This window comes from Frankliniella occidentalis, unplaced genomic scaffold (genome assembly GCF_000697945.3).
Source record: "Frankliniella occidentalis isolate FOCC.00 unplaced genomic scaffold, Focc_3.1 Scaffold123, whole genome shotgun sequence".
In the NCBI taxonomy this organism is placed as follows: Eukaryota; Metazoa; Arthropoda; class Insecta; order Thysanoptera; family Thripidae; genus Frankliniella; species Frankliniella occidentalis.
Window position 1 is genome coordinate 452,399 of NW_026267250.1, and position 12,029 is coordinate 464,427.

The window sequence follows — 12,029 nt, forward strand, 5'->3', positions numbered from 1 at the left end:
CACTGCGATCGCTTTTTTTCACAAACAGTGTAATTGACTCTACCGCGAGACTTGAATGCCGGGGAGCGTCGCAGCGTATGGCGTCGCGTACGTGGCCACACCTTGGCGTCCGCCCGCCCGTCCGCCCGCCTGCCCCACCCGACTCCTGCCCGTCCTGGCTCTTTAGTCTCAAGGCTAGATTCCCATCGTTTACAGCGCAATACCACAACGAGCCTTTCCACTTCCCGACGCAAGGCGCTTGCGGGAGGTGTGTGTGGGGGTGGTAAGCGGCTCGGAGTCGGGCTTGCTGGATCTCGGGAGAGAGGGTGAGAAAGACAGAGAAAGAAGGAGGGGGGGGAGGAACTCTCTATGCGGCCGGGAGGGGGCAGTTGACCTTGCGGCCTCGGGGGTGGCGGGCGGCGGAGCCCCGCGGACGGAGGTGGGGGCGGCGATACGATGTGATCTGCAGCAGGGGAGGGCGGGCCGCCCCTCAGGCCGCCCGGCCGGACACGGGTCGAGGGCCGCGGCCGCCCCAGCTACCCCCGCCCCCGCCGCCCCACGCGCGTGGGTTTCCCGCCGCTCGCTGGCCCGGGGGTGGCCGGGGCCCGGAGGACCCGAGTGGTCAGTCGCCAGTCGGCCCCGCTCGCCCTCGCCCGCAGCTGCCCCTCGCGAGTCCAGGCGCGCCACAGGCAGCCACAGGCCGGTCCGATACCCATGCCCGCCGTCGCTATGGTCAGGCGAGGGCCCGTGGTGCCATGAGATCTGCCTTCTCCCTCGTCGCCCTGCCGTCCAAGAGTTACGTCCAGGTACAAGGCCCGCCCTGCATGCCTCGCGCTCCCCCCCGCGCGCCCCCGCCTCCCCCTCCCCGCTGCATGTGACGGTGTGACATGTGCGAGCCGTGACTCGTGACGTGGTGTAACGCGGCGCGGTGACGACGGGGTGACGGCGCGGCGTCGTCAGTATGTCCTCCTGTTTCGTCAACACGCCCGTCGAGTCGGAGGACCTCACCAGGATTCCTCACGCCGAGCGCTTCAGCCGTCCCAAGGTTTCTGTGCATATTTTTCATAGCTAAACTCCACACTTCGCGGTAGATCGCGTTACTCTTTCGTCTGCTACAGCTTAAAGTGTGTGTATGTTTGCGTGCGTGTGTGTTTCCCCTAAGCCGATATCTTCCCTTGAGACCCCCCGATGGCCTTCTCGTCGCCACGTGCGTTTGGCGCGGCGGGGGCGGGGGGCCTATGGCCGTGAGGATATGTTAGAGTTCAGGGCGAAGGTTGAGGAGGCCATCATTATCTCGCCATCCGTTCGGACGGATAATTACAGGACGGCTGTCTTGCGGCGGTCGGGCCCGCCTCTCTCCCCCGTCTCTCGCCCTGGCCGCCACGCCGCCCCACACAGTGTGGCACACACCACGCCGCTAGCGGAGCTCCGCAGCGGGCCGAGGTCGAACATGGGGGCCTGGTTTTTGTGGTCCGGGCGCAGCGGGGACGGCGTGTGACGGGGCACCATCATGGCCTGCGCTGACTACTTCTGGTGGCTGCGGCGGTGGCCGCGACGCCCCCGGCGACGCGTCTGCCTATGGCCGGCGCCCAGGAGGCACCCCTTGCAGGTCCCTTGCGAACACCATGGACACCGTGGGGACATGTTTAAATCATAGCGCATCGCGCATCCCATGAGTAGATGAGGATAGTTTCTTTTGCCGTTCTCCGCAAGGTGTCCACGTGGTGGGGTCGCCGTGCAGGCTATGTCCTCGAGCAGTACTCGAGTCTGCCAGGGTCTCGACCTCACTGCCGCCACGGCCTCCGTCTCTGTGTTGTTGCAGACCGCCAGCTACGGGAAGAAGAACGGCGTCTGGTACGCGTCGGGCGGAGCGGGTGGAGCCTCCGGACCGGGGGCGGGGATCGGGTCAGCGGCGGCCGCGGGCGGCGGGGGCGGCGGCTGGGGGCGGCCGCACGCCTCGCTGTCCAGGAAGTCCAGCGTGCTGGAGGCGGAGCCGCTCGGCGGCCCCGCGGGGGCCAAACCCTCCTCAGGGAGAGTCATCAGGATCATCCACGGCGACAACCACAACATCCAGGTGAGCAAACACACAGGTTCTAGTTCTAGTGTTTCGTGTCAGTTCTAGAAAAAGAAACAGTCTAAAGTACAATTTTACCTCCACACTTTTATGTGGACCAAGTTCTTTTTAGACAGTCTCCAAGACAGTCTAGCGGACGGAACCGCCCCCCCCCCTTACCTCTTTTCCTTCTTGGAACAAGGCAATATGACCTTGCACGATAGGGAGTAGTGCCTCATTTAAATGCCATTTAAGTGCCATTGCCTCAAGAAAGAGCCTTAGCTTAGGCAAAATGACATATTGGCGCAATAAGTCTTTGTTTTTCTGTCATATTGTCGGTGGCCAATCAGTGGACCAAAGATTGACCAACTTCCATCTTCATCAATCGCCCAATCATTCAATCTATAACTTCTTATTTTTATTCACACCGCCCCAGCAGCCCCGCCCCGCCCCACCGCCTTGGCGTTGCCCCTGAACCGCCGCAGAGGTGGGCAACCCCTCAGGGTCGCCACAAACCCCTTGTCCAGCAGGTGCGCCGGACTGGCTGCTGCAGCCGGGCGGAGCGACACGGAGTGACCATGAGTTAAACGTTTTCTATGTTGGTTCGCCACGCCACACCCCCAGGGTCGCGCACGGCGCTCGCTCGCCCCGCCACGCGCCGCCACCCTCCGCCACGGCCCAGCGAGGCGCCGGCGCCAAGGTCTGCTGCTGAGAGTGTGTGAGTGCGTCCCCAGTGTTGGCTGTGTGTGTTTTTCACTCTTTAGCGTGCCGCCCTCTTACCCGTAGCTCGCGTGATTGAACTCTGACCGCGACCCCCGCTGCGACCTCCGCCCCACCCCCGCACCCCCGCACCGTCCTTGCCGTGTTCTTGGAGTGCTCTGTGTGTGCGCGCACCCCGCCGTGTTTGAGACGCTCTTGGCGCGCCATGTCCACCGCGAGCTACAGCCACCACGACTGTTTGCAGTGCCGAGTGCTGCTCAACCTGAGGACGTCGCAGCCGTTCGAGGAGGTGGTCGAGGACCTCGGCCAGGTGCTCAAGATGAACAACGCCAAGAAAATGCAGACCGTGCACGGGCAGGAGGTAAAGGATTCGGAAGTCTCGAGTTTTTAAATTTAAAAAATATGAAATTTTTCCAGGAAAAAATGAAACAAATCAAACTTTTAGATAAAAAAAATAACATCTTAAAAAAATCTGGGGAAAATAGTTTTTTCCAAAATTAAAATCCCTACTTGTAGCTCCTGTAAAGATCTTCTCTGGCCCGTGCCCAGTTACCGCCCGTTGACTAAAGGCTGGGTCCCTAACCTCCCGTGTTTGCCGCAGGTGCGGAGCTTCTCGCAGCTGCGCAACGAGTTCGCCGACGTGGACACGTTCTACCTGATGACCGAGTCCATGCGGCAGGCCGTGTCCGGCCCGTCGTCCCCGGTGCGCCGCTCCCGGTCGCGCGCCGCCTCCACGCACGCGCACCCCATCATGGACGACCGGGACGACCGCCCCGCCAACACCCGGCGGCGCGCGCGCTCCAAGAGCCGGCCGCGTGTCCTGTACGCCGACCCGGAGCCCATCAGAGGTAGGTCACATACTGTGCGGTGCGGGCGGCTTTGGTGCTGTTTTAGAAACAACGTGGACTTGCGAGGGGTAAAAATATGATGGGGTCTTCATGGACTCCAATCTCCGTCCTTTATGGTTTTCATACCCCATGATATTCGGAACCCTGCGAAAGTCCACGAGGTCTCTAAACAGCCGCCTGCAACCCGAAACGCCTTACGGTCCGGGGGTAGGCAACCCGCACGCACGCGTGCCATGCGGTACAGTATGACTACGAAACGCCAGGCGTTCCACCCGCTTCGCTGAAGTCCTGCTTTTAAAAAAGAGTTGAACTCAAGGCTGCTGCGCACTTTCTCGTCGCAGACTACGCCGTGCTGGACCTGATGAAGGAGGAGCCGGTGCGCGTGACGATCCGCGGGCTGCGGAGGACCTTCTACCCGCCGCTGCACCACGCGCCGCTCGACAACTCGCCGCCGGACAAGCGGCTGCAGCTCAACTGGGTGTTCGGCTACCGCGGCGTGGACGCGCGACGCAACCTCTGGGTGCTGCCCACGGGCGAGATCATGTACTACGTGGCCGCGGTGGCCGTGCTGTACGACCGGGACGAGGACGCACAGCGCCACTACGTCGGCCACACCGAGGACATCATGTGCATGGACCTGCACCCGTCGCGCGAGATGGTGGCCTCCGGGCAGCGCGCGGGCCGCAGCCGCAAGACGCAGGCGCACATCCGCATCTGGAGCACCGAGACGCTACTCACGCTCTACGTGTTCGGCATGGGCGAGCTCGACGCGGGCGTGTCCGCCGTCGCCTTCTCGCAGCTGGTGAGGCTTGCGGGGGGTGCACCACTCGGTGGCGGAGGGAGGGAGGGAGGGAGGGACACCTTCTGATTGTCCGCTTTACTCCTCGCAGAACGGCGGCAGCTACGTCTTGGCCGTGGACGCCGGTCGCGAGCGCATCCTCTCCGTGTGGCAGTGGCAGTGGGGCCACCTGCTCGGTAAAGTGGCGGTGAGTACGGTCGAGAGAGATTTAAAAAAAACTGCCGGTCCCCGTCCCCGTCAACATTGCGGTGCGGACGATGTATAATTTGCGTTGCTTGGTTCCGAGCAGACCCTGCACGACGATGTGTCCGGCGCAGCCTTCCACCCGCTGGACGACAACCTGCTCATCACGCACGGCAAGGGCCACCTCACCTTCTGGACGCGCAGGAAGGACGGCTTCTTCGAGCGCACCGACATCATCAAGCCGGTGAGTAGAGTTCGGCGAAACCCTAGCCTAGCACCTGCCAGCACCTTTTGCCACCCTGTGGCCATATTGTGTCCACAGCCCTCCCGGACGCACGTCACGGCGCTGCAGTTCGAGCAGGACGGCGACGTGGTCACGGCCGACGCGGACGGCTTCATCACGGTGTACTCGGTGGACGCCGACGGCGCCTACTTTGTGCGCCTCGAGTTTGAGGTGAGCCGTCAAGAGAGCAGTGGTTATAGAGATCCAACAGAGGCTAAACATCCTGCCCTGCCCTGTCCGCCAGGCCCACAACAAGGGCGTGAGCTCGCTCGTCATGCTCTCGGAGGGCACGCTGCTGTCCGGCGGCGAGAAGGACCGGCGCATCATCGCGTGGGACTCGCTGCAGAACTACAAGAAGATCACTGAGACCAAGCTGGCTGAGTCGGCGGGCGGGGTGCGGTCGCTGTACCCGCAGCGGCCGGGCCGCAACGACGGCAACATCTACGTGGGCACGACGCGCAACAACATCCTCGAGGGGTCGCTGCAGCGCCGCTTCAACCAGGTGGTGTTTGGCCACTGCCGCCAGCTGTGGGGGCTGGCCGTGCACCCGGACGAGGAGATGTTCGCGACGGGCGGCCACGACAAGCACGTGGCCCTCTGGCGGAAGCACAAGCTCGTCTGGTGCACGCAGGTGCCCTACGAGGTGGTGTCGCTCAGCTTCCACCCGTTCGGCATGGCGCTGGCCGTCGGCTCCACGGAGGGCCACCTGATCGTGCTCAACGCGGAGACCAGCGCCACCGTGGCCTCGGTGCGCGTGTGCGGCTCGCCGCTGTCGTGCCTCGCCTACAACCCGGCCGGGGACGTGATCGCCGTCGGCTCGCAGAACGGCTCCGTGTACCTGTTCCGCGTGTCGCGCGACGGCTACTCGTACAAGCGCGCGCACAAGATCCGCGGCTCGCAGCCGCTCACACAGCTCGACTGGAGCACGGACGGCGGCTTCTTGCAGACGGCCACCGAGGAGTACGACCTCACCTTCTGTAAGTGCCCCTCCACCCCCTTTTCCTTCCTTCTCCTTTTCCTCGTCCGCTCGGTGCCCACTAGTGCGCAATCCAATATTTTATCCGACTTTCTCGTTGCAGGGGACGTGAAGGCTCTGTCGGCCGAGAAGAGTCCCGTGGCCATGAAGGACGTCAAGTGGTACACGCAGACGTGCTGTGTGGGCTACACCGTGGCGGGTAGGGCATTTGCTGCTCTGGCTACATAGGCTCCGGCAGTCATCACATCGATTTTACCCCACGCTTTTTCTTTCTGCAGGCATTTGGAACAACAGGTACTACCCCATGACCTCCCTCATCGTCTCGGCCAACCGCTCGGCGGCGCACGACCTGCTCATCAGCGGCGACTCGGACGGCTACCTCCGCCTCTTCAGGCAAGTCACGTACACCCACCCCCTAAAAAAAGGGCGCAATTAATTAAGGACCATGAATGAACAAATTTGACCGATCTCTGATTCTACCTCAGGTACCCATGCCTGAGCGCCAAGGCGGAGTACAACGAGGAGAAGGTGTACAGCCTGCAGGTGGCCTGCGGCCGCTTCCTCTACAACGACCGCCTCGTCGCCACGGTGGGCGGCACCGACGCCACCCTCATGCTGTGGGACGTCGTGGACGACTAAAAAAACCTCACTGCCAGCGTCAAGTCGCACTGACGTTCTTCTTGTTTCGTTGCGCTTCCGCCCCCGGCCCGGCAGCGGTCGCGTGGGTGGGAAAGGGTTCAGATTGTTGTCAGCTGAGTCGCAAAGTTGCGAGGGCCTTCCCCGACTGGCGATGTGGATACCGAGGGGTCTGCTGCCGTCGGAAAACAAATGGTCGATGGGGAAGGCGGACATTGGGGAATGTGCTGGACTGAATTCGGTACCAGAGGACGAATGAGGAAAGAGTGACAATGATCTAGTTATTACTAATCTACGAGTTACCGAAAATTTGAAAACTGGTAAAATTGTAAGAGCAATGACTAGTGAAGTATTTGTTGGAATGTCTCTGATTGCAGAGTTTTAAGGAGATAGGTTTTTGAGTTTGAACCATACTAATTTCTCCCTTCTGTTTTCCCGTATAGTGGTGCTAGCTGTCTTAATTATTATGAACTTATTATTCATACATAAATTGTGCCACCGTTTCAAATAGCATGACCTCAAAATGTATGATTGTAAGAAGATAATGATGCAAACTTACTCACTAAAAGTTATGTTTAAAATTTAACTACAGCAAGAATGTTTGCTTCCAATATTCTATGCCAAAAGTAATAACACTTTGCAAGGAAAACAGCACAAGGGAAGTAATCTCCTATGCTTTGAAAGTGATGCAAATGCACCATTTGGGCTGTAAACAGTCAATTTGTCAATTCTTATTATTAGTGTTTTCAATTTCCACTGATAAATAATGATGTGTCCCTTTCAATCCCTCTAAAGTTTCTCTTGAGCTAATTTCTTGTTATAGAGCAATAATTATTGAAACACATTTTGTTTTTAAAAGTGGTAGATGTTCTAAAAATTAATTTAACTTGGAAGAGTCTTCTTCAGAAAACTGAACATTATTATATTCCTCTTAACCACTCATCAATTAAGTTTTTGGAAGCTTGTTTGCACAAATGACATAGTAAAAATCTTCCATTCAGTTCCTTTCAAAGTGGCATGAATTGGACAATGTAACACAAAACACATTCACATTGAGTAAATTGAATACATTGAGAAAATAAATATTACTAAATGGTGAACTTCCAAAATATTTCAGCAACCCTTTTTACAACAGCAAACGTTTTGGTTAATGATTGCTGGTCATGTATTTGTTTTTGGAACTGTCATGTAATAAAATTACCTTACTTTTCTAGCTATTTGCACTTTCATTACCATACGTAATTAAGATATTTTATACAGGCGATATGCTCAAGGTAGATGATGTAGATTGCTGAAGAAGTAAGAATGGCCGACTTCAGTCATATAGGTCATTTGTCCATTGACAATTGTTTATTTTCTATGAATTCTGAATTGGATAAGAAATAAAAAGCTTTATATGTAAAGAATACTTGCTTGTTTTAAACAAATAATTTATTAAACCTACTTTTTATTACAGTAACTAGCTTACACAAAAATTTCCCAAGAAATTTGAAAACACACATAAAACAATACACATTTCAAAGCTATTTTAAAATAGTTGTCATTAAAACTAGGGTAGATATAAAATTATAAAAATTCTATAGATTTCATATTTTTATCGTATTCTAACAGCTGTTGATTGTATTCTCCTATTTAAATCAGCAAGTATAACTTCACACTGCGCAGTCTTTGCTGGTGAGATGCCAATGGGAAGAACTTCCTCTTCTTCCTCCTCTTCCTTTTGGGTACCTTTTACTCCCTTTCGCTTCTTACGTCTTTGCAATGCACCAGTAGGATTTGCTGGCTCTTTTCCTCTACGCAGTTCATACTGGTCATCATTCCTCCGTCGACGTTTGCGTTTCTCTTTCATAAATTCAGTAGCATCATAATAGTTGGGTTTCTCTTTAATTCTCTGCGTTCTTCTTTGTCGTACGCCATCCTGTTCTGGTTGATCAGCTGAAGTGGCAGTAGATGACGGTCCATCACTACGCTTTGAGTGGTAAAATGAATAACCACAGCTACATGTTTTGCAAGCAACTGCACAAGGTGTGTCGCAGTCAGGACACACCTTGGTGGTCATTTTATTTTTGGGAGGCATAATTAACGATTTTAACTTGATGACTGCGGGTCGTACAAGGGTTAGACTTTCCTTGAACTTTAACTTAGTTTAAAGTCTCTGTGAAGAGTATTACGCATGAAAATGCTATCCTCCGAGATCAAACTGAAACTTGTTTCATACACACATTTCGGATGAACGGCGAAATATCATGTGCTGGGCAAAACCGTAAACATTTCAAACCAGACTCATCAAATAAACAATAATCACAGACGACACACCGACACAGGACGCGTTCTCCGTTCTCCTGCTTCAGTTTCGGCTTTTGTTCTGACCTCAAGTGACCAGACAAAGCATACAGTCACGCACACACAGTACCTAGCGTCGCTTCCACCACCTCGCGACTCCCTTTTAAATTCGTGGATCGATTGACGGCCTCGCAGTTGGGTCTCTTCGCAGTGAAGGTCAACCCGGTCAGCACGCTGAGGTATCCCTTGCTAGTCTCCAAGGCATTTGAAACAAGGTGAGTTGATTTTCTCGTGTTTCTGTGAATGGTGAATGAAACTTGATGAATTCGTCTATTAGGATGAGCTATCAAAACTCAGGATCACCTCGATTTGTGGTTTTAGTGGGGTGTTTCACTTGGCTGTCACGCGCAGGACAGTGCCAGACTTTTCTTCTGCCAATGTGTCCCATGTTCCCCTTAGCTTGACACTTTACAGTAAATTGTCATTTCCAGAAAACGCTCACTCTTGTTTGTCTTGCATTCTGTACGAGTCAGCACATCCCGTTCATAGAGTCGCCGTTTCAAGTCCTAAAGGGGCGATTTATTCTCCCACACCCTAATCAATATCACCTTTAGGGGTGTAACCTTCCTCAGTTATAGGGTCACAACCTTTTAGTCTGACTTGTACCTATTTGATTCCCAAGTTCAGTTTTAAGAACATTTTAATTCTTCTATATTCACAACAAACATGCTAATATTTTGAACCAAGAAGTGACACACCTAGGAATGTCACTTCATCTTTTGTAGGGTTGCATTAGAATTGCTAAGCAGCAAGTGTCCAACCTTGTCACTCTTCAGTATGCTTCCATTTGAATTAATGTCGATATTTTTTGTATGAATTTTATTAGCGCTGTAAATTTGAATGCTTTTATTGTTTGGCTTTTCACATTCATGAAATTTTTATTTTTGCAAGTTTTGTAACATTATTTCAAAAACATTGCAATATATCCGAAAGCCATAGTTAGCAGTCTCAAAGTGCTGCCAAGAATTTTGACATAGCTTGTTTGTGTGCCTTGACCTTGAAATGCCTCAGCCAGGGCCACGGTCATGTGTGTACTCCGCTCAGCCGTTCGGAAGGCCTGGTTAGTACTATCGTTAACTTCCTTAATGCTTGGGTTGAGCCGCTACTACACCTTTGTCAGGAGAATCTATCTACAAAGCTTTACCTCTTCTTTGAGTGATGCAACTTCACAAAATAATAGGACATTTTCTTTGGTTTGCAGTATCAACCTAGTCCGTCAGTACAGCAATACCTTCAAAATGCCTGTCAAGTCCGTCAAGGCCCGCAACATCTTCGACTCACGTGGCAACCCCACTGTTGAGGTAAGTTCTTGGTCTGCAATATTGTATTGTTTGCATGATGCAACATTAAATTTTTCACCATATTTCTGACAGGTTGACCTAGTAACTGAGTTGGGTCTCTTCCGTGCCGCTGTACCCTCTGGTGCTTCCACTGGTGTTCATGAGGCTTTGGAACTTCGTGATAATGACAAATCACAGTACCATGGCAAGAGTGTTCAGAAGGCCATTGATAATGTCAACAACATTATTGCCCCTGAGCTCATCAAGTCTGTAAGTTGCATGAGTTTGTGAAGTTATCATTAGCTACTGTCATGTACTTACGATTCTTGATTTAATTAGGGTCTTGAAGTCACTCAGCAGAAGGAAATTGATGAGCTGATGCTCAAGCTTGATGGAACTGAGAACAAGGCTAAGCTGGGTGCCAATGCTATTCTTGGTGTGTCTCTTGCAGTTTGCAAGGCTGGTGCTGCCAAGAAGGGAATTCCTCTGTACAAGTAAGTACCTTTTTCTAGAAATTATGTTAGGTTTATTTGTAGCATTACCTCACAGTTACTACTTTTTACACTTCCAGACACATTGCTGATCTGGCTGGCAACACCAACATTATCCTCCCTACCCCTGCCTTCAATGTGATCAACGGAGGTTCTCATGCTGGCAACAAACTAGCCATGCAGGAATTTATGATCCTTCCTACTGGTAATTGCCCAGTTTTCCCGCTTTAGTTTTAAAATATTTCTAATTAATTGTTTCTAATTAATTATTTTTATATTTTAGGTGCTTCTTCATTCAAGGAGGCCATGAAGATGGGCTCAGAAGTCTACCACCATTTGAAGAACATCATTAAGGCCAAGTTTGGCCTTGACTCAACAGCTGTTGGTGATGAGGGTGGCTTTGCTCCCAACATTCTGAATAACAAGGAGGGACTGACACTTATCATTGATGCAATTGCCAAGGCTGGTTACACTGGCAAGGTTGAGATTGGTATGGATGTGGCTGCATCTGAATTTTACAAGTAAGTCAAACAGACCATTTCCTATATTTTCAGTCAGTGTTGTTATGGAAACTTTATCCTCTCTCATTTGTCTCATTGGAAGGGATGGTCAGTATGATCTGGACTTCAAGAACCCCAACTCCGACAAAAGCCAGTGGCTGTCTGGAGAGAAACTGACGGACCTCTACATGGAATTCATTAAGGAATTCCCTATGGTTTCCATTGAAGACCCCTTTGACCAGGATCACTGGGATGCCTGGACCACCATCACTGGCAAGACCAACATCCAGGCAAGTATAGAATTAGTACACATTCTGTGTTATTTTCCTAGGATCAGAATTTGATTTTGTATCTTTACATTGCAGATTGTTGGTGATGACTTGACTGTGACCAACCCCAAGCGTATTCAAATGGCCGTTGATAAGAAGGCCTGCAACTGCTTGCTCCTGAAGGTGAACCAGATTGGTTCAGTCACTGAATCAATTCAGGCTCATCTTCTTGCCAAGAAGAATGGCTGGGGAACCATGGTTTCTCATCGCTCTGGAGAAACTGAAGACACCTTCATTGCTGACCTGGTTGTAGGTCTTAGCACAGGACAGGTAAGCTTAGTAATTTTGGATTGCCATTCAATATTTGTTCAGTACAAATTGTAATGCTGCCGCTTATTTCAGATCAAGACTGGTGCACCTTGCCGCTCTGAGCGTCTGGCCAAGTACAATCAAATCCTGCGTATTGAGGAGGAACTTGGTGCTGGTGCCAAGTATGCTGGCAAGAACTTCCGCAAACCTGTCTAAATAAGTTTAACTAATGTACCTTTTTTATTTTGGGAGGTTTCCTTGGCCTTCAATGATAAATCTAGGTCTATTACTCATGAAACATTCTGTTGTACATCAGTTATTGAAGCTTCATTTTCTAGTAAGCAACAGTAGCGATGAATT

General features: G+C 52.2%; 3 protein-coding genes across 5 annotated transcripts; 2 read left to right on the forward strand and 1 right to left on the reverse strand.

Annotated features, from left to right (window-relative positions):
- Nucleotides 1-587: 587 nt before the first annotated feature.
- On the forward strand, nt 588-7,885 carry LOC113211603 (echinoderm microtubule-associated protein-like CG42247). 2 transcript variants are annotated; one of them, XM_026430020.2, is made up of 12 exons: nt 588-785; nt 1,802-2,053; nt 2,997-3,113; nt 3,354-3,600; nt 3,942-4,402; nt 4,491-4,586; nt 4,689-4,826; nt 4,905-5,036; nt 5,110-5,842; nt 5,945-6,040; nt 6,120-6,234; nt 6,327-7,885. In XM_026430020.2, exons 1-12 carry the CDS (start codon nt 735-737, stop codon nt 6,478-6,480), a joined length of 2,592 nt encoding a protein of 863 aa, XP_026285805.1. In that variant the 5' UTR covers nt 588-734; the 3' UTR covers nt 6,481-7,885. The 2 variants fall into 2 exon arrangements, with proteins under 2 accessions (XP_026285805.1, XP_026285804.1); XM_026430019.2 differs by lacking the exon at nt 588-785 and adding an exon at nt 807-1,024.
- On the reverse strand, nt 7,869-8,798 carry LOC113211609 (UPF0547 protein C16orf87 homolog). Its single transcript, XM_026430030.2, has one exon. It carries the CDS (start codon nt 8,552-8,554, stop codon nt 8,072-8,074), a length of 483 nt encoding a protein of 160 aa, XP_026285815.1. The 5' UTR covers nt 8,555-8,798; the 3' UTR covers nt 7,869-8,071.
- Nucleotides 8,799-8,881: 83 nt separating this feature from the next.
- On the forward strand, nt 8,882-12,016 carry LOC113211604 (enolase). Of its 2 annotated transcripts, none has more exons than XM_026430022.2 (9): nt 8,882-9,035; nt 10,022-10,121; nt 10,194-10,370; nt 10,440-10,594; nt 10,672-10,796; nt 10,875-11,112; nt 11,195-11,381; nt 11,457-11,690; nt 11,763-12,016. In XM_026430022.2, exons 2-9 carry the CDS (start codon nt 10,059-10,061, stop codon nt 11,883-11,885), a joined length of 1,302 nt encoding a protein of 433 aa, XP_026285807.1. In that variant the 5' UTR covers nt 8,882-9,035; nt 10,022-10,058; the 3' UTR covers nt 11,886-12,016. The 2 variants fall into 2 exon arrangements, with proteins under 2 accessions (XP_026285807.1, XP_026285806.1); XM_026430021.2 differs by lacking the exon at nt 8,882-9,035 and adding an exon at nt 9,860-9,880.
- Nucleotides 12,017-12,029: the final 13 nt, after the last annotated feature.